The sequence below is a fragment of the Pinus tabuliformis genome, chromosome 2_1, assembly GCF_031772625.1.
Source record: "Pinus tabuliformis cultivar Carrire ecotype Pingquan chromosome 2_1, CPIR1, whole genome shotgun sequence".
In the NCBI taxonomy this organism is placed as follows: Eukaryota; Viridiplantae; Streptophyta; class Pinopsida; order Pinales; family Pinaceae; genus Pinus; species Pinus tabuliformis.
In genome coordinates this window covers 353,119,384-353,139,791 of record NC_142299.1, presented here as the reverse complement: position 1 = coordinate 353,139,791, position 20,408 = coordinate 353,119,384, and the positions used below count along the sequence as shown (strand labels likewise).

At 37.5% G+C, this 20,408-nt stretch overlaps 1 protein-coding gene across 1 annotated transcript; it reads left to right on the top strand.

The window, feature by feature from the left end:
* Positions 1 to 17,459: 17,459 nt before the first annotated feature.
* On the top strand, positions 17,460 to 19,894 carry LOC149200311 (protein LATERAL BRANCHING OXIDOREDUCTASE 1-like). The gene is made up of 4 exons (XM_089399554.1): positions 17,460 to 17,632; positions 17,924 to 18,171; positions 18,823 to 19,147; positions 19,585 to 19,894. Exons 1-4 carry the CDS (start codon positions 17,483 to 17,485, stop codon positions 19,831 to 19,833), a joined length of 972 nt encoding a protein of 323 aa, XP_089255680.1. The 5' UTR covers positions 17,460 to 17,482; the 3' UTR covers positions 19,834 to 19,894.
* Positions 19,895 to 20,408: the final 514 nt, after the last annotated feature.

Below are 20,408 nucleotides of genomic sequence, written 5' to 3'. Positions count from 1 at the left end.
CCAGAAGAATCTGCTTCCAGAAGCCTAGTAGATACAATGCTCAAGGAAGAGATTTCAAGACTGAATGGCTTAGGGGATCTCCACAAATTAACTGATACTGATGCAACAATTGCTGCATTGGAAGAGCAACTTCAGAATGTGCAACAGTCCATTGAAAATATTATACTTCCTATTTAATTAGATTCCTCTGGCTCATATTAAATTAGGCTTCTTTAATATGGCTCTCTAACTTCCAGTTCATGGAAATTGTCGTTTGAGTGTAAATGAACCAAAACTTTTTTTGATTAGAGATTTGCTCAGAGATTTGGAAACCCTGCGTAAAAGATGTTTATTTTGTCAATTCATACAAAATTAAATTATGAGCATTAGTATATGAAGGTGTTGCAAAGGTATTCGATTCCTTTGGAAAATGAAATCTATTATGAGACCAACTTGAGATGTGATTGAGCGCATTACGAAATCAAGGATGGACTAATTTCATACCATAGGAAATAGTCTATGTTTCGAGTCAAGTTTGAAATGGGGGTTTGATTGGAGGTTTGCATAGAAGTTATGTTCTAGACTTCTCTAATATATTTGTACCAGAGACAAGTGTAGTGTAGAGTTATGATCCAGCTCAGTTTTGGGTTCCTCAGATGCTCTGGAATTTATCCAGGATAAATAATTAAAGGTATTATAGACTCATGTGCAGGGATGTGCCTATGTTACTTTATGCAACAGATCGATAAGATTGCGAAATACACAGACACTAAAGCAGTTAGAGAAAACATAATAGGAAAACACGTAAACACAACAAGTTTAATAAGGATTTCACCCAATGCTCCTGGGCTACTTCTCCTGGTCTAGCCTTTAGTGGTGGCCTCTCTATTATGTTTTCAAAGCAAAGTTTCACAAAAGTGAGCTCAATTTGAGTCTCACTCAACAGATATAAATTAGTAGGACTAGACTTGGATCCCCCAAGTCTCTGGAGTACACTGACTCTCCTTACTGAAACTCGACCTCTATTGGTCATAGTAGCATGAGCCCAATCTTAGACTCATCCATGACATGCATATACAGAGGAGTTTGCTTGAACCTCTCAAGCCTTCTCTGGAGTATAGAGACTCTGACTCTCTCTAGCTCTGTCTCGATGTTGCCTTTGCTCTGTAGGTCAGCTTGACTTACTTTCTCTCTTCTCTACTCTTAGCTTTATTACTAACTTTTCTCACTGCTTACTTTGTTTTTGTCAGTTCGTGGCTTTAAAACCAATATGCTTCCTAACTATTTTTTTTCTCCTTCCCAGTGCTCTAGTTCTCTTGCCTCTGTCCATTTCAATTCCTTTGTTCTGCGTCATCATCATTGTGTAACGCTTCACAGGGAGGTGGCCACCTGTTTCATAATGAATTGAGTGTCAGTTCTCTTGGAAAAGTTTGAACTACTATTATTTATGTTTAACTTCCCAGAATGCCCACAAACATGATTCCTATACCAACTCATCATTCATGATGGACTTCAAACCTTTATACAATTTGGCCTGTTTACCCCGTTGAATCCAGTCATCCGTCGGATTGCATGTCCGTTGTCAATCAGGACCATCCAGATCCTACGGTCTCCATCCATATCGAGTGGGTAAGTTGCATGATTCTTACCCGTCCAATGTGAGCGGTTTCTCTCACTTCCGCCGAACGCGTGGCACCCAGTGTGTGGCATCAAGCAGGACTCAGTTGAAACCACTTACCATTCGAAGCCCTTCCGATATCCTGTCGATTTTCGTGTGGGACCTGCCTCTGATGGAATTGACGAATTCCATACGGTTTTGACTTTTCGGGTATGGGTTGCTCAAGGCTTTTCCTTCACTAAGGGGTTTTCCCAGTGATATGCGATTAGCGATAATTCATTCACTAAGTGGTTTTCTCGGCAATATGCCATTAGCAACTTGCCATTAATCACATATCAAAAACCTCCCTCATTTCTCAAAAAGACTTCCCGTTTTTCTGTTTCATAGCAGCGCACATTACCGTGGGCCAACGGTCTGCGCGCTTGACCGAGGGTCCTCGTTGCTTGGCACTGCTCACAAATTACAACTGTTCGAGGATATTTCTGATAAGCTTGACCTTTGTAAGACTTTGAAACTTTGGCATGAATTTTATAGAGATATGAAAACTTAGAGAGTTCTTTAGGATCCAATTCGAATCACGACCTTCCCACTGAAAAATATTTTGGACCACCAAAGGTTGGTTTTAAAGCATCAATCAAGTGAGGGTATAGATTCCTCTCTTGCCCAATTTCTATCCATTTTGCACTGCTTGGTTTTGAACCTTTGAGCCCAATCTGGAGGTACTCAATATCCCCTATGCGCGTAGTTCTCACCTTCCTATCTAGAACTGTATGTTCCTGCAACTCATTGAGATATTCAGGTAACAGATCATCAGTAGAAGGCAATTGGCTCTGCTCTTCGGGATCTTCAATCAATGAAGGCTCAAATAGTCTCAAGTTGTTTGCATTAACAACTGAGTAGATGTGCATGTAAGTTGGTAAATCAAGGCGAAAATCATTCTCACCAATTTTCTCAAGTATCTTGGAAGGTCCATACCTTATTGACTTCAGCTTCTTACCTTCACCCTGCATTCTGTCTTTGCTTATATACATCCAGACTTGATCACCAACTTCGAAATTATGCTCAGTCTAATGCTTATCATGCCTTGCCTTGTACTTGGCTTGGCTCTTTTCCAGTTATTCTTGTACTGCCTAGTGAATCTCTTGGATTTATTCGAAGAAATTGGTTTCCTTGTCCACATCACTATGTCCATCAACCACTATGTTTTTATCAAAGACAAATCCAAGGGAGACCTTGGTGTGGAACCAAAACGAGTCTCAAAAGGAGATCTCTATGTAGAAGAATGTTTAGCTCGGTTGTAAGCATGCTGCACATAACATAAATGTTCATCCCAAAGCTTGGGATGCTTGCTGAAATGGCCTTTGATCAACTGGATCACTACCCTGTTGACCACTTCTGTTTGGCCATCTGTTTGCAGATGAAAAGTTGTGCTCTTCTTCAGTCTAGTATCCATCAATTCCCACAACTTGACCAAAATTTCCCAATAAATTGGGTATCTCAATCAGATATAATGGAAGTAGGTAATCAAAAATGAACCCATACATGCTGAAAGAACAACTTTGCAGTTTGTTCAACTGTAATATGTCTGTTACAAGGTATTAAAATACACATTTTGCTGACCCTATCCATAACAACATATAAATAGTCATGACCTTTTCTAGATTTAGGCAATCCCCCAACGAAGTTCATAGAAACACTTTCCCAAGGATGAGAAGGAACTGGTAGTGGAGTGTACAAGCCTAGTTTTCTATTGCTGGGCTTGCTTTTAGCACACATGGTACACCCTCTTACATATCTAGAAACTGTCTCATTCATTTTTGGCCAATAACAAAATCTTTGCAGCTGTGCAACTGTTTTACTTACACCAAAGTGACATGATATTAGAGAATTGTGTGCTTCTCGAAGTATCTTTACTTTTTCTATTTTAGGAATGCGTAACTTTCCCAAATGATACAAGATTTGGTCCTTAACATGATAATCTAATTCTTCTACTTGTTTGACATGACTTAAAGTTCCATATACATCTTTAAAATCTATATCTTGAACATATTGTTCAATGTAGCTTTCATGCAATACTAAATTATGTTTAAATATAGTGGATGCATTTATGATTGGTCTGGACAACATATCTGCAACTTTATGGTGTATGCCCTTGTTATACCCGATGACAAGATGAAACTGTTGTAGAAAAACCATCCACCTATAGTGTCTTGATTGCTGCAACTTAGTTTGTGAGTGGAAATATTGAAGTGGTTGATGATCAATATGTATAGCTATCTCTTTGCCCATTAAATAGTGTTTCCACTTTCTCACACTCTGTACTAATGCATACAATTTTTTATCATATGTGGGATAGTTAACTACTGCATAATTAAATGTCTTAGAATGATAACATATGGGTTTACCATGCTGCATCAACACTACTTCCATGGCATAGTCACTAGCATCCGTTTGAATCTCAAATAGTCTTTGAAGATTGGGCAGTGCTAGTATTGGTGCTGTACTAATCTTTTCATTCAAGGTGTTGAAGGATTTCTGTTATTTGCCTCCCCACTGAAACACCTTATTCAATTCTGTTAAAACGTGCAAGGGAGTTGCAATCAAGGAAGCGTTAGAAATGAACTTTCTCCAATATTGTGTTGCTCCTGAGAAGCTTCTAACTTCTATAGAAAATTTGGGTTTAGGCCAATTTACAATGACCGCAACCTTAGAGGGATCTATCTTCAATTCACCACCCCCTACAATATGACCCAAATAATTCAAAGATGTTTTTCCAAATTCATATTTTGAGAGCTTAACATAAAGATTCTCTTTATTCAAAACATCTAGAGTCTTCTTAACATGCTTTAAATGTTCTTCCTATGTTTTACTAAATATAAGAATGTCATCCAAATATACAATGACAAAATCATCAATAAAAGGTATGTAATACATCATTCATTATTCTCATGAAAGTAGGAGGAGCATTAGTTAAGCCAAAAGGCGTAACTAACCACTCATACAATCCCTACTTTGTTTCGAAAGCAGTCTTCCATGCATCTTGCTTTGCAACTCTGACCTGATGGTAGCCACTATGCAAGTCCAACTTATAAAAATAAACAGGTTCTTTCAACTAATCTTGTAGATCATCTATGCAAGGGGATAACAGGTTGTGATCGTTATCTTATTCAGTGCTCAGTAATCAATGCACATTCTCCATGAGCCATATTTCTTTCTCACCAAGACAATTGGAGACCCACATGGCGATGTGCTAGGTCTTATGAACCCTTTCTCGAGTAGCTCTTGTACCTACTTCTTGATTTCTAAATTCTCTAAAGTGGACAACCTGTACATTCTGTTGTTAGGCAATGGAGCATCTTACTGCAAATTAATATCATGTACTATTTCCTTTTTCGGTGGCAAACCTTTAGGTTCTTGAAATAATATATTGTATTCTGAAACAATTTTTTATAAATCAACTTGCTATTTAGCATCACAACCCTCTAATACATTGGTTTTGTCAGGTTTCTTTTCCTTTACAACCATCAGTATAAATTGTTTGCATGAATTTACAATTCTTTTCATCTACCTTGAGTTTATGAGAGTATAATTATTCTTGAGTTTATGAGCTCTTACAATATATTTGATACCATCTTTAATGAGTTGATACTTGTTTTCAGCTCTATACAAAATAGCTTTTCTATCATACAAGTAAGGACTTCCTAAGAAAATTCCACATATATCCAAGGGAACAATATCTAACTCAACCTCATCTACAAATGCTGACCCAAAAGAAAACCTAAGTTTACATTGTCTAGTCACTTGTAGCTGTGCTTTATCACATAACCAACCTAATGGATATGGCTTTTTGTGAGGTGTGGTTAGTAATCCCAACTTCTTTACAATTGCTTCAGAAATTAAATTTACTTGTGAACCACTATCAAACAAAGTATCAATATTTTGATGCTTGGCAACAACTCTAATATGAAAAATCTCATGTCTTTTCCTCTCATTTTCTTCATTATCAATTGATTGTGCAGAATTACAACTAGATGCTTCAGAATTTTTACCTTTTATACCTGTGGTTGCAATTGTTGTTTCATCTCGTGAGTCTGACCCCAGATCCTTTTGAATAGCTGCAGTAGTCTTCTTCTTCTTTCCATCATACTTCTTGGGTTTCAGCTCCAGATGCAGGATCTAGCAGTGTTCATCATCATGCCCATCCTTCTTATAGCGAGTGCATGAATATTTGGTCTTTTGTACAATATTTGTCTTCCTCTCTTTCCATTTCTATTTTCGTTTCTCCTTATTCTTTCTTGCAGTGGGTTTTGATGATCCCCCAACTTATGGGTTCACATTCTTGCCTTTAGCCTTCAGATGTGTAGCTTAAACAAATACCTCATCTATTCTAGTGGGATTAAACATGAGAATAGTGTGCCTTAAGTAGTTGTGTAGACCACCTATATACTTCAACAAAGTTTCAGGTGAGTCTAAAAAAATTCCTAGAATCAAAGCTCTTTTCCTAAATTCTTGAGTGTAACCTTGTACACTTTGCTCTTTTAATTGGCGAAGATTTTTCCAGCTCATCATGGCATGCTACATATAGGCTAGTGGATAGAATTGCTTTTTAATTGCAGAAAAAAATTCACTCTGGACAGAAAGAATTTTAACATGCTTCTTCAAGTCAGCTTGTGTCCTGCCTTCCCACCATACCAAGGTAGTGCCTCCAATGCATAGGCTAGCCAGCTGATATTGCTCTTGTCTGAATCAATGCTCTACACTCTATGATAAACATCAATCTGTCTAAGCCAATTATCCAACTTCTCTACATTCAACTCTCCATCATATATCGACAAATCAAATTTAACTTCTAATTTAATCAAAGATGTCTTCTTTTTATTTTCAGGGCTACTAGGAGGTGTGGGAAATTTTTCTTCTTTCCCTTTTCCTTTAGAGTGGTCATGCAAGAGAGATTCTTCTACTCCTTTATCTCGTTTGGAGTTTGATGAATCTTCCTCTCTACCTTTCTTAAATTGTCAATACATTTCTTCTACCATGACATTCATGGTTAAGAAATTGTCCATGAACTGGGAGTCCGATTCCAAGGGACTTTCTTCTGACATTTTCCTCTTAGGATAGACTCTTCCAATTTCAGGGTTAGTTTCAACCAACTCTCCTTCTCCTACTTTAAGCTTTGATCTAGTTAGCATTCAACAACAAAATCCAGCACAAGCTTGTCTAACCTTAGTAACCTAGAGCTATGATACCACTTGATCTGGAATTTATCCAGGAAAAAGAATTAAAGGTATTACAGACTCATGTGCATGGATGTGCCTATATTACTTTATGCAACAGATCAATAAAGTTTCGAAATACACAGACACTGAAGCAGTTAGAGAAAACATAATAGGAAAACATGTAAACAAAACAAATTTAATAAGGAATTCACCCAATGCTCCTGGGCTACGTCTCCTGGTCCAGCCTTCAGTGGTGGCCTCTCTATTATGTTTTCAAAGTAGAGTTTCACAATAGTGAGCTCAATTTGAGTCTCACTCAACAGATATAAATCAGTAGGACTGGTCTTGGATCCCCCAAGTCTCTGGAGTACACAAACTCTCCTTACTGAAACTCAACCTCTATTGGTCACAGTAGCATGAGCCCAATCTGAGACTCATCCATGACATGCATATACAAATGAGTTCTCTTGAACCTCTCAAGCCTTCTCTGCAGTACATAGACTCTCTGAATCTCTCTGGCTCTATCGCAATGCTACCTCTGCTCTGCAGGTTAGCTCGACCTGCTTTCTCTATTCTCTGCTCTTAGCTTTCTTACTCGCTTTTATCACTGCTTTCTTTGTTTCTGTCAATTCGTGGCTTTAAAGCCAATCTGCTTCCTGACTGTTCATTTTTTCTTACCAGCGCTCTGGTTCTCCTGCCTCTGTCCGTTTGAATTCCTCTGTTCTGCATCATCATCACTGTGTAACATTTCATAGGGAGGTGGCCACCTATTTCATAATGAACTGAGTGTCAGTTTTCTTGGAAATGTTTGAATTGTCGTTATTTCCTTTTAACATCTGAGAATGTCCACGAACATGATTCCTCTGCCAACTCATCGTTCATGTTGGACTTCAAACCTTTATACAACTCGGCCTATTTACCCCTTTGAATCTGGTCATTCGTCGGATTGCATGTCTACTGTTGATCTGGAGCCTCCATCCATATTGGGCGAGTAAGTTGCATGACATTTACCCATCCGATGTGAGCAGTTTTCTCTCTCTTTTGCCAGACGTGTGGCAACCAGCGTGTGGCATCGGACGGGACTTGGTCGAAACTACTTACCATTTGAAGCCCTTCCAATATCTTGTCGGTTTTTGTGTGGGACCCACCTCTAATGGAATCGACGAATTCCATATGGTTTTGAATTTTCAGGCTTGGGTCACTCGGGGCTTTTCCTTCACTGAGAGCTTTGCCCAACGATATAGAATTAGCGACTTATCGCTAATCGCATATCAGAAACCTCCCCATTTCTCAAAAAGACTTCCCGTTTTGTTGTTTCGTGGCAATGCGCATTACCATGGGCCAACGGTCTGCACACTTGACTGAGGGTCCTCGTTGCTTGGTGCTACTCACAAATTACAACTGTTCAAGGATATTTCTGATAAGCTCGACCTTTGTAAGACTTTGAAACTTTGGCATGAATTTTACAAAGTTATGAAAACTTAGAGAGTCCTTTAGGATCCAATTCGGATCATGAGATGCATTAGCATTTGAAATCAGGTTTGGCAGAGAAATTTTATACGAAAACCATCACTCATTTGACCAAACTACATTAGATTTAAGGACCAGAACCCTCACCCTTCTAACCAGACCACATTATATTTCTGTTAATCCTGATTTCATCGACTTGGGTAGACTGGTGGAGCATAGAGCATTATGAGTGTCAGTCATGGAGTGCTTCACATTTCATCAATCAGTTGAAGAGGTGATGAAGGAATATGATCTTTCATCGGCAGATATCATTAGCTCTAGCAAATATTGCAGGATACATAGAATTCAAGAGAAGATCAGTCATCCAAACTTTTACAATCACCTTCCTCTTGACCTTTGGAATTTGAGAAACAGAGAATTCAAATAATTGAACTTTGGGACAACTGCTACCTCTCCTTAGTTCACAGAACTCATTTTTTCCTACTATTCAAAGGTGATCCTTCAGATGCAATATACATGGAGGTAGAAAGTGGTGTTTTTTCTTATCTAAGAAAATAAAAAATTGTAATTTAAATTTAGTGTTCTTCTATTTTTCAAGTTGTGAGATTCATGTTTCAATAAACTGATTGATTTTATATTCAGTGATTCATGTTTCAATAAATTGATTGATTTTATACTCAATGATTCATGTTTTAATAAATAGATTGATTTTATACTCAGTGAAACATGAAGGGACTGCAAAACTAAATTGTAAAACTAAAGCTACTAACCCCATTGAATTCTCTCTGTAATAGTGATGGTTGAAGCCTCCCCATTCTTGGATCTCTGAGAAAAACAAGATGGCAAGGATGCGCAAAGCTATGTTACATCAGAGAGCTTTACAAGCCCAAACATCTATGGGCCAGAATGATATCAGCGTATTAATACCAATATGGATGCCAATTATTCTAACTTCAGCCCTGGAATAATCCCTCATATGTTCGAGCAAAATTGTGGCTTAACAATTACTGAATCTAGTTCAAGTTCAGAGCCAGCTAAATTATGGTTAAATCCTCAATTAGTCCAACTTAATCAAGAAGTGTTTGACAACAGTTCCTGTCTCAGGAAGCTTCCCCAAAGCCATGAACAAATGCTGGTTGATCATCGTTCAAACAACTACATGATTACTATCAATACAGGCTCTCCAAAATAAGCATGTAACTGCATCAAACACTCACAATTACTCCATTCCGTTGCTCATAATCAATATACATCCTATGGTGCAAACTTGGATATTTACAATGGGACGATGGCCTCTCTAGTACTTATGTGTGAAATGCAGACAAATAATCATATAAGACTAGGGAACCCATCAGCAGTATTAGCCAAAAGTGATAACTCACTCACTTTTCTGCATTTAGCTCGTCTGAGGTGGAAAATTATGAGTGAGCCTGGATGAATTCCTTCAGTTCAGAAAGTAACAACTTGGGAGCGTATGGAACGAAAATAATGAACAACACGCTCACTACAAACCCAAAGACGGTCATGCTCGAATTAATGGTAGAGCTTGTAGTTCTAATTCTATGGTTTTCCTTGTCCCAATTCAGCTAAAGCATCATCCATTGATTGAGTTCCATCTTCACTACTAGGAGCAAAGCAAGCCAATACAGAGTTTGTTTGTGAAGACTCATTTCTGGATGTCCCCCCATCCATCCTTTGCTGCATGACTAGAGAAGTGAATACCATTCTCGCTGAAGCCAAGCAGATTAGCATGATGCAATTTTAACTGGTGTGCTTGAATGTTAACTGTATGCTTGAGGCTTACATGCTATGTTATGGAAAAGGGTTACATGCTATGTTATGAAGACACAACATTGAGACGCAGCAATGAGGAAAATTATGTTACAAACACGGAGCATTGAGCCGCAGCAATGAGGACACATGATCTTCATGTGAGAGCCCACATGGTCTATCATGTTTCATGTTGTTTAATGTATAGCTCTTTAATGACTATAAGCTCTGTTGTGTTACTTAATACATGCTTAATTAAGCATACCCTCAAGACCATGTAATTAATATGATTATTATATTGACTTTTATGGGTAATACATGCATGTGCTAAGATGGCTTTCAAACTCCCTATATCTACATCCATTCACCACCCAATCGACGCCTTTCAAGTGATTGGAATAGTGAGCCCACATACAGACCTCTTAGGATCTCATCAATCTAATGGGAGTATGGAGCAATATTGAGACGTTGAATATGATACCTGTATTAACAAGAAATATAAGCCATAGTTTTGTCGACGACAATTTATTCTTCTATGCACACTTTAGGGATGTCTTCGACCGACGACCTCCATGTAGAATGAGTTGCAGCCTTCTTTTGCTAAGAAACAGATAAGTGATGGGTTCTTGAAGTTGGCTTATTGAAGTTGTAATATGTGCATATTGAATCTGTATTATGTTGCGTTTTATGACAGGCATCCTAATAAACATATTAACTTCCGTGTAATACAGATCTCTAGTACTAATTGTGTAAGAGTTAGTACTAGTTTCTAGTTCGAGGTTAGGTAATCAAGAAAAGCATCCATTTTGAATAAATTTATACTTCAAATGCTTATTTGAAGGAGAACACATCCTTATTTTTCGATAAGCTAGTTGATCGTGTTGGGAATTTTCTGTTTAATTCAAAAACAAAAATAACTTGAACAGAACAGAGAAAATGCTCTGTTTTAACACACAGGGAAGCTAAAAATTTGTTTCCAGAGAACAAAGATTTTCACACACATAAAAAACTATGTATTCATTAATAAAATTGTGGTTACAAGATTCTTCCTCTTCCAGAGGGATTACAACCAGAGACTGTTTCAGATGCAGTTCCAAAACAAAACAAAACAAAATTACTCTGTCTCTCGAGAAAATTGCTCTGTCTCTCACAAAATAAAATCAACACTGCTGTGTAATTTTTTTTCATTCACTGTTCTAGCTTAAAAAATTACACTACTGTGTAAAAACCCCTTTTTACTTTTTGCTCTCACGTTGTTGTGTATTCTATTTTCATTGCATTACATTCAACCAACAAAAATTACATTCGCACTCTGTTCTTCCTTTTTTTTACTTCATACTGTTGTGCGTTTCATTACACATACAATGAACAAACAAAAAAAACATTACATATTACATATCCCATGAATAATAAAAAAACAATAAAATTAAAGACCTTTTACCTACAATCTATGAACCTCAGTAAATTTCATTAATTACGTTACTGAAAAACTGTCCGTCAATGTACATGAACCGTTAACCTCCATCGAATGGCTTCAAACCTTGATTTTAATCGAATGGTTGTCGGAATTTCCTCGGAGGTAAAAAACGCATGAACTTTATGTGCCGAGGAAGGGCATTTCTGAAAAGGATAGCTCATACACGTGGCAGTAGTTGATTGTGATCGTTGCCCTCGGAGGAAAAACCACAATCAGCAAAAGGCGGAGCAAGGAAGTCTGGCTCGTTTTTTGGAAACAGTACGCAACAGGGGAAATTAACATTTCAACACTCCCCTTTAATTTCAACTACTGGGTTATTAATCATACCCAGACATTTCCTCAAAAATTTAAAACTTTTCTACCTCATAATATCAGCAACCTACTCCTGATTTCTGCAATGCTGTAAAACAATTTCTCCATTGTTTACCAATTCCCTGATGTAATGAAACTTTGTGTCAATGTGTTTCGTTCTCTTATGAAACACATCATTCTTGGATAATGCAATAGCTGAACTATTGTCACAAAAAATCACAGTTCCTTTTGCTTGTTCTTGGCATAAACTCCTTAACATTTTTCTCATCCAAATTTTACATACTATTGCTGTAGCTGCCACATATTCTGCCTATGCTGTAGACAATGCTACAATACGATGCTTTTTTTAGAATTCCATGAAATGGCTCCTGAAACATGATCTTCATCAAAAAATATAGTTCAGCAAGGATTTCATAAGAACGCTTTCACTAATAGCTTCAGCGATAATGATCAAGAATTACAGGCTCCCCCTAACTGTATGCATCGTCTCCTTTTGGCAGAGTCTTCTAAAAAAAAAGCTTAGATTGGCTGGAGAGCTCAAGGGACTTTCAGACTGTATTTCCTTCCTTCTCCATACTTGTGTAACTTTCTTCTTTTGCATAGTTCTAGCTTGTGTAAGAGCCCATGTTAAGTTACAATCACATGCCATATGACCAATGTTATGACACTTGAAGCATTCTACATTGTTCATGAATAAGATTTCATGATTTCTTCCCGTAAAATTGTTTCTTGGAGGTTGTCGGAGACTATAACATCTATCTCTATGAGATGCTTTACAGTCTTTGGCCATATGACTAAAGTTTGAACAAGAATAACAATAACCAAAAAATGAACATTGGTACCTGGGAGATGGAGGTTTCCTTGATGTACTTCTGAAGCCTTTCTGCCTTGAGATCCTTTGATGATAACCATTGCCTCTTGCCTCTTTGACATCATCTACATTTCCTTTTGGAGCTGGTTTTCTACTTGGAGCAAGATTTCTTTTTGGAATAGGATTTCTTCTATTGTAACCTTGATTTTTCTCCTTGCCTTTGCTGGAACTAGGAGCATCACAATTTCTTTCTGGCTTCTTCACATCTCTTTTGCTTTAAGCATTTTAATTCCTTTTTGAGGGTTCACCTACATACCCGAGTCCTGATTTATCAGATGGACATCTGTGATAGCTGAGCATGTCATCCAAGGCTTGAGATCTCTTCAAGATTTTGTTCATCCCTTCAACCTTTTTTCTGAGGAGGATAATCTCTTCTTCTAATCTTTCACACTCATTATTCTTCTTTGCAAGTTGTTCCTCAGTTTCTTCCTTGCTACGAGTAGCTTCGGCTGCTACTATTTTAAGGGAGATGATATCTAACTTCATTTTGAAGATTTCTTCATTCTTTTCTTGACTGCTCTCCATTCTCTTCTCAGCTCCTTGTGCCTGTTTCTTGGCTCCTTGTAATTGAGACTTAAGGGAGGAGACCTCTACCTTGTACTGACCAATCTCTTCTTCAAGTTTGTTCACACTCTTGTGCCTTTGTTCAAGTTGAATTGACAAGGTATTTTTCTGCTTCTTTGCTTTATTCAATTGATTTGTTATGGATATGACTTCTTCATGATGCTTCTTTTTGCTTTGATGAAATTCCTTCTTAAGCTTGGCAAGCTCTTCATCCCTTTCTTGTACTTGAAGCTTGATGAGGTCAACTTTCTTCCTTGTTTGATCTTGGTTACCAACTGGAGCTATCTTCTTAAGTGTCTCATTTTCCTTTTTCAAATTGTTAATCTCTCCCATGGCAGTCATAAGTTGAGCGAGGAGTTCTTCTACAAAGTCCTTTTCATTCTTTTCATCTTCTAGGTCTGCTTCAGCCTTGATGTCATCATTCTCATTTTAAGCTTCTATGATGGGTTCAGGATCTCCTTCTTGATTGATGGTCATGGTCAGTGCTCCTTTTGAGTGAAGGTCATGAAGTTTGTCCCATATATCCTTTGCTGATGAATGTTTTCCTAGATTCTTCTTTACAGAATGAGGTAGCCCATTCAAGATTGTCTTTGCTACTTTTGCATTGTACTCCTTAGATTCTCTATCCATCTTGCTATCATCAATCACTAATTCCCAAATTTCAATCCCTTGAGACTGTAAGAAAGTCCTCATTCTTGCTTCCCATATATTAAAGTTCCCATTGAGCCTTGGAGCCTCATCAAATTGATTGTCTTCTATTTTAGTAGTGGAGGGAGACACATCCTTAGGAGGATTGGAGACTTTCTTCCTTAACCTCGTCATTTGTGTTCTAAATGTCAACCTGCAAGTTGTTAATCTTTGAATGAAGGAATCGGGCTCCAGCCATTCTTGCACTCTTAACTGTGCTTCAAAATACTTGACTGTGTATTAAAATGACACACTGTCCTTAGCAGTAACACAAAAACTGACTTGAGAAATACCTTGGATTTTTTGACTGAGTCTTCACTCTGATGGAGAAGCTGCTGCAGCAATAAATCATTCCTTCAGCTTCTTTGACACCTTCAAAGAGCCTGGAAAAGCTCTGATACCATGTTGGGGATTTTTTGTTTAATTCCAAAACAAAAATAACTTGAACAGAACAGAGAAAATGCTCTGTTTTAACACATAGGGAAGCAAAAAAATTGTTTCCAGAGAACAGAGATTTTCACACACATAAAAAACTATGTATTCATTAATAACAAGATTCTTCCAATTCGTTTCCAGAGAAGAGAGATTTTCACACACATAAAAAACTATGTATTCATTAATAATAAGATTCTTCCTCTGCCAGAGGATTACAACCAGAGACTGCTTCAAATGCAGTTCTAAAACAAAACAAAAAAATTTACTCTGTCTCTCTAGAAAATTACTCTATCTCTCACCAAATAAAATCAACACTACTCTGTAATTTTTTTCATTCAATGTTCCAGCTTGAAAAAAATTACATTGATGTGTAAAAACCCCTTTTTACTTCTTGCTCTCACACTCCTGCGTATTCTATTTCATTGCATTACATTCAACTAACAAAAATTACATTCACGCTCTGTTCTTCCCTTTTTTTTACTTCACACTGCTGTGCCTTTTATTACCCATACAATGAACAAAAAAAACATTACATATTACATATCGTGTGAATAATAAAAGACAATAAAATTAAAGACCTTTCACGTACAATCTACGAACCTCATTAAATTTCATTAATTACATTGTCCGTCAAACATGAACCGTTGACCTCCATCGAACGGCTTCAAACTTTGATTTTAATCGAATGGTCGTGGAAATTTCCCCGGAGGTCAAAAACACACGAACTTTATGTGCCGGGAAGGGCGGTTTTGAAAAGGACGGCTCATACACGTGGTAGCAGTTGATTGTGATCGCTGCCCTCCACAATTGGCAAAAGGCGGAGCAGGGAAGTCTGGCTGGTTTTCTGGAAATAGTAAGCAGCAGGGGAAATTAACATTTCAACAGATCGATCTGCCATGCACCATAACAAAACTATCTTTCCTCCACTGGCAGGGGATTTGAATGACAGTGGCTGTCTAAGTTTACTGGACTTGTTCCTATCACTGGAAATATTTTGGTCAAGGTTTGAAGTAAGGCAACGAGTTTTAACATGTTTTCCTTATAAGTGTATTTGGTTTTCAGAGGCCACATTCACTGTTTAAAGTTTGTTTCGCACAGTGATATATTTTCGTCAAGGTTTGAAGTAATGAAACGAGTTTTAACCTGTTTTCCTTATAAGTGTATTTGGTTTTCAGAGGCCACATTCACTGTTTAAAGTTTGTTTCATGTGTGAGGGCCTCAGTAATATCAATTACCTGGACTAAAACCATATAGAATAAAGGACATTCCCACAAGAACAATCTTGCTTCGAGTAAAATAGTGCTCTAAATGAGCCTCCAAGTCTTTTTGTGCATATTTTGATTTCCACTTAGATGAGTTTCGAGATTCTCTTGGTCCCAGGTTATGTGATAACCTATTTCAAATTGATATAGATATTCACCGCGAAATCATCAACCACATTTCAAATCTCTATAAGCCGTCACAATACGCAGTTCGTTACTTGCACACTAGTAACATCAGTTCAATTCAGTCGGAGAAGGCAATAAACTCATTGTGCAATATGACTATATGAGACCAAAGCGCTATCAATAAAGTGCAGAACCCTGTAAGGAAAATCTCGACATGCATAAACCAGAAGAATCATTTTGCCGGGGTCAGCCCTGGGACTACGACTTCCAGCCACCGGATCAAAGCATGAGACCATCTCAAAAGCAAGCGGATTCAACCTACTATTCATAATCAAGAAGAAGAATTTTTTGAATTGATCCGGGATTGACTTCGGGTGAACAGACATGGTTTGGACCTATTAAGCTAACCTGAATCAGATCCAATCTACTATATTCCGCCATAGCTAACCTGAATCGGATCCAATCTAGGCTACCTCAAACCTAAGGGCGGATAAACTAGATCCAATTTAGGCTACCTCAAACTTAAGGGCGGATAAACTAGATCCACAGCTGGTGAATCTAGAACTTTATTCTAAAAGTGCTTACTAAGCACAGCACGGACTTGTTGCTTGCAACTCCCCTTATTTATGCTTCAACTTAACTTAACTCAACCCACTCCCACCACATTCACCTCCAACTAGAATATAAAAATAACTTCATTTTTCTTTAATATAAAATGAATTTAGTAATTCTATATATGCATTTGGATTGTTCGAAGTTGACCACTCCCAACCAATAGAATATAAAAATAATTTCATTTTTCTTTAATATAAAATGAATTTAGTAATTCTATATATGCATTTGGATTGTTCGAAGTTGACCACTCCCAACAAATACCAATTTTCAGTAGATTTGTCCACAAAATATGCCCAGAAACTCCAAAAAGCTAGAGCAGTTAAACTAAATAGATGTGATTATCATTAATAAACAGTGGTCATTCCAGATATACTGATAAGATTTGAATACTGAATCTTTTGAGTTTGTTTGTCTCCTTTGGAATATCCACTTACTCACGCATCTTCCTGACACAAATAAACAGGTTGGTTCTGCACAGTACAGTAAAGAAGAAAAAGATACACTTTGTTGTGTTTAATACAAGACCGAAATGAAAGTAGTGTCAAATCACTCCCCCGTTGTCCCAATAGTAGAAGGCAAATCAGGAGCCATATTAAAGCAAAATAGAAGAGCATTTCTGACATGTAAAAGTTGCAATGAAGGAGCTCCAGCCTCCCATTTGTCACTAAGAATTTTTGGAGCTTCACGGTATATGAGAGAGACGATCAGATATATATGATATCAGAACAGTAAGACATACCAGAATATAGGCCGAGGATATAATTCATGGTTTCACTGGATGCCATGTGTGATACAGCGTATAATTATTGTTTCATATGAAGAGCCTCTGCTGTTACCACTATATATAGCTCTGACACTTATAGCATTTCATATCGTGCAGTATCGTTTGCTCAGTATTTCCCTACTGTTATATTCTGCTGATAAGGGTATTAATCAGTGTTAGCAATGGAAATGAAAGAAATTGATGAAGCTGGTGCCAGTTCACCGACTGAATCTCATTACAAGATTGATGATGGGAAGGAATTGGTAAAATGTCACCCTCAAGCTGTTCCTGAGAGATATATCAGAAGCAAAGAAGAGATGATGGGATCAACAACAGTACTGGCTGTTATCACTGACCTGCATATACCTGTCATCGACATGACCAACCTCTTCTTATGCGGAGGCCGTTCCAGGGAGCATGAGATGGCCAAGCTCTCCGCTGCCTGCAAAGACTGGGGCTTCTTTCAGGTTAGGGAATTATAATAGATTAGGGTTTCTTACTTTGAACAGTTCATAGAGTATTGCCGATATTGTATTTTATTCGTTATTATTTTAATCAGTTGATAAAGTACTGACTATATTTTATTTGTTACCCTGAATAAGCATCTTTCAGGTTAGGGAATTATAATAGATTAGAGTTTGTTAGTTTGATCAGTTCATAGAGTATTGCCGATGTTTTATTTTATTCATTATTAGTTTAATCAGTTGATAAAGTACTGACTATATTTTATTTTTTACTCTGAATAAAATAAATTGTAGGTATTGAACCATGGGATTGATGAAGAAATACTTAACCGCATAAAGCGAGTGGCCTTTGAGTTTTTCAAGCTCCCCTTAGAAGAGAAAGAGAAGTACCCGATGAAGCCCGGGACTATCCAAGGATATGGCCACGGTTTTGTCTTCTCTGAGGATCAGAAGCTGGACTGGTGTGATATGATGGCGTTGGGAACAATGCCAAAGGCTATCAGAATGGGAAAACTTTGGCCATCTAAACCTCCTCATTTCAGGTGATGCCAGTTCTCCCATACGACCTGTGTAAATAATTAGACTTATGTGAACATAGGTTTATTTTAATCATGGATTTATCGAAACTAAGTCACAGTGGAATCAAATTTTCTAATTGTTTGCAACATTTTCAATTTATACCTAATCGATTCTGCTTTAAATATGACTAGCAAGATAAAGAGGTGATGGATTTTTTTTTTAATGAAGAGGCATTATCTAACGCTGTTCTTCAGTCCTCTACCTAAAAACTGAACAGCAGAGCACCTGGCCTCTATCGACACGAAGATTGATATTGGCATATAGACGATATGGGGCTAAGGCGTTTTTAGGAGGCCACAATTTTGGCTATATTGCTAATTTTTGGGAGTGTTTAAGTTTTTTTAAATGATGGAAATAAATTTAGTTTTATCATGAATTTAAAGTATCCAGTAGTTTTATCATGAATTTAAAGTATCCAAAATCTTGAAGCTGAGACACCCAAAATCTTGAAGGTAAAGGATATAACTAAATTTTTCAAAAAAAATCAACAAAATTTTCTCAGGCCAGAATTTCTATATTTAAAAGATTCAAAAGTCCCCATTTGCTTCTTGATGTTGTCCCTTCGTATATAGTGAACTATTGGATTTATTGTTTGGCTTCGTTGTGTTTTGCAGGGATACTTTGGAAGCTTATTCAAGGGAGGTTTTGAAGTTATGTAGAGCACTCCTCCGCCTCATTGCCGAGAATCTCCAGCTGAAGCTCGAATTCTTCAACGACATGTTCGGAGAGAACGTGCAAGCGGTCCGCATGAATTACTATCCGCCCTGTAGGAGACCTGACCTTGTTTTAGGTTTAAGCGCCCACTCAGACGGGAGTGCTCTAACTGTATTACTCCAAGACGACGAGTCAGTAGGCCTGCAAATTCTTAACAACAACCAATGGATTTCGGTGGAACCTATCCCCAATGCTCTGGTCATCAATATCGGTGACACTCTAGAGGTCACTATATATCTACTTTAACAAGAAAACATATATTCGCTTTAGCCAGAAAGTAATACAAAATTATGCTCATTCGACATGATATAAATTTTAGGGTTTTGTTCCGTCCATTGCACACGAACGGCTAGCATTGGAAATTTCTCTAGGTTCTAAAGAATCTTACTTTTCCACTGTAGCAATTAGAATATTTGGAAAACCTCCGCTATTTTCGTTTTGAATTCCGTCTCTATTGCCATTTGAATCTCGTTGGCAAAGTTAATACTGTTGCCACTTTCCAATACTGTTGGAACTGTTGCCACTTTTTCTTTTGATTGGTGTATGAATTCCGTTTCTATTGGCATTCGAATCTCATTAGGAAAGTTAGTACTCTTCGTAAACTGTTGCGAATTTTTCTTCTTGATTGGTATATGAATCTTATTTGGAAATGTTACATGCAGGTCCTAACGAATGGGAAATACAAGAGTATAGAGCACAGGGCACTGACGAATAGGATGAAGGAAAGATTGTCTATAGTCACGTTCCATGCTCCAAGTTACAATTTGGAAATTGGTCCTTTGCCTCAGCTTATAGATGAAGCTCGCCCACGCCTCTACAGATCGTACAAACATGCAGACTACAATCGCCATTATCTCTCTAACAAACTGGAAGGGAAAAAATCGTTAGATTTCGCAAAGATCCATCCTTAAAATGCTAATGCTATTATTGAAATGAAATTATTCTCGGTAGCTGAGACTTCATCTAATATACTTTGCCAGTATGCTTTTCTGTATACTCCGGAATTGTGACAATCAATATATTCCGTAATGCTTTTCTGTAATTGTGACAATCAATATATTCCGTAATGCTTTTCTGTAATCGTGACAATCTGTAATGCGTTCACTTGCTTTCTTATTATGTCGACTAGTTTCCATTTTAGCATCTGTACGTGCAAGTACCCTATGGATTGGGGTTTACAGGAGGGCATCAGGCATATTCCGATCTTCTGATCGTGGTAATTACTCCGATCATAGAGCATTCATTCTCCGATAATACAGAATTCCTATCATACAGCATTTGGATCATAATTTTATATTTTTCCAAGGTAAATTCTGAAACTAACAATGGAATTTGAACTCTTATGCTGGAGCTAATGGTCTATGGTCATAAGCATGTAACCTTAACCATTGCCAAGACACAAATCCGGTAGGAAAGTCGCTACATAAAAACAATCTTCATGAAATGAAGCTTTAACTGAAGAAGCCCTATTGGCAAATATTTTTTA